The sequence below is a fragment of the Streptopelia decaocto genome (assembly GCF_964273445.1).
Source record: "Streptopelia decaocto genome assembly, chromosome: 2".
Lineage (NCBI taxonomy): Eukaryota > Metazoa > Chordata > Aves > Columbiformes > Columbidae > Streptopelia > Streptopelia decaocto.
This window is the reverse complement of record NC_138655.1, coordinates 1610859-1612075: the sequence shown is the minus strand read 5'-3', so window position 1 is coordinate 1612075 and position 1217 is coordinate 1610859. Positions and strand designations below refer to the sequence as shown.

The 1217-nt window shown below is 60.9% G+C and overlaps 1 protein-coding gene across 1 annotated transcript; it reads right to left on the bottom strand.

Moving 5' to 3' along the window:
• Positions 1 to 287: 287 nt before the first annotated feature.
• On the bottom strand, positions 288 to 602 carry LOC309436404 (feather keratin-like; the record flags this gene model as incomplete). The annotated part of the gene is made up of 1 exon (XM_082045558.1): positions 288 to 602. The coding sequence occupies one exon, from the start codon at positions 600 to 602 to the stop codon at positions 288 to 290; it is 315 nt and encodes a 104-aa protein (XP_081901684.1).
• Between the last annotated feature and the right edge of the window lie 615 nt (positions 603 to 1217).

The window sequence follows — 1217 nt, the reverse complement described above, 5'->3', positions numbered from 1 at the left end:
CGTCTCAGGCTGGGATGCAAAGACCTTTATTGAGGAAAGACAAGAGTGAAAAGGCAGGAGCACCAAGTAGGCGGTGACAAGTATAAGCTGCACGTAGGGTGACGATCAGCTGAGGTTGCTTCTGTGACATAGGTATTGCCAGAGCACCAAGATCTTCCTGGCTCTTTTAGAGGAAGAGCCATGGACAGCAGGTCCACGTGCCAAGAAGGGTCCAGAGGTGAGTCCACAATCCATGCTGTAGCTTCAATGCGGTAGGTGGTGTCCGTCAGGGGTGGTGGCGAGGGCCCTTAGCAGATGTATCCAGCCCTTCTGCCACCAAAGCAGCCCAGGCCTCCAAAGCCATAGCCGTTGCCGTAGCCGAAGGCGCCAGAGTTGACGGCAACTCCCTGGGTGCCGAGTTCGTTGCCCACCGCAGCCGATGCGGAGGATCCGACGGCGGTGCTCTGGGGGTGCGAGGTGAGGATGGGTCCTGGCAGGGTGACCACCACGGTGGAAGGCTGGATGAGGACACGGGAGTCCTGGCACTGCAGGGAACAGGGCTCGTTGCAGCTGTTGGCCAGCGGGGTGGGTCCGCAGGAGCCGCAGGCGTTGTAGCAGGCCATGTGTGTGGTGTGGAGGGGCCCTGGAAGGGACGAGAGGCATTTGAGCAAGAGCGTGGGTGTGAGGGTGCGAGGAGCGGTGTTGCAGGAGGGTGAGGGAGTGGGGAGGCTGGTGTGGGGCTGTGGGGAGCGTGGCGGTGGGGAGGCGTGAGGGCTGCTGAGGCTGGGGGCAGAGCGTGCTGGAAGAGAGGGGCCAGGCGGGGCAGGAGAAGGAGGGGAAGGGGGTTGAGGCTCACCTTGTTGAGCTCGGAGGGAGGAGAAGGCGTCAGGAGAGTGTGTGAGGGAGAGAGGTGCTGGGCCGGCTTTTATGCTGGTCCCCGAGAGGCGGGACAGCCTTTGCGCACGGCGACATTGTGCAGCCAGCAGCTGATTGATGCCACAGCCTGGCCAGGAATGAGGAGGGTGTGTTTTCCTTCCCGCAATGCTCCAATTTTTTGTTCTTGTCTTGAGGACGTATCCACTTGGCCTTGGTGGCAGCTTTGAAGTCTAAGCGTTAGACACTGAAGACTTGCGGATGATGGCGCGTGTCAGGGCGGGCAGAGAACGTGGCGAGGGCGTAGCAGAGGTGGGGTGTCATCAGTGAGGTCATCCGATGGCACTCATGTGGTTTGCGGCTAC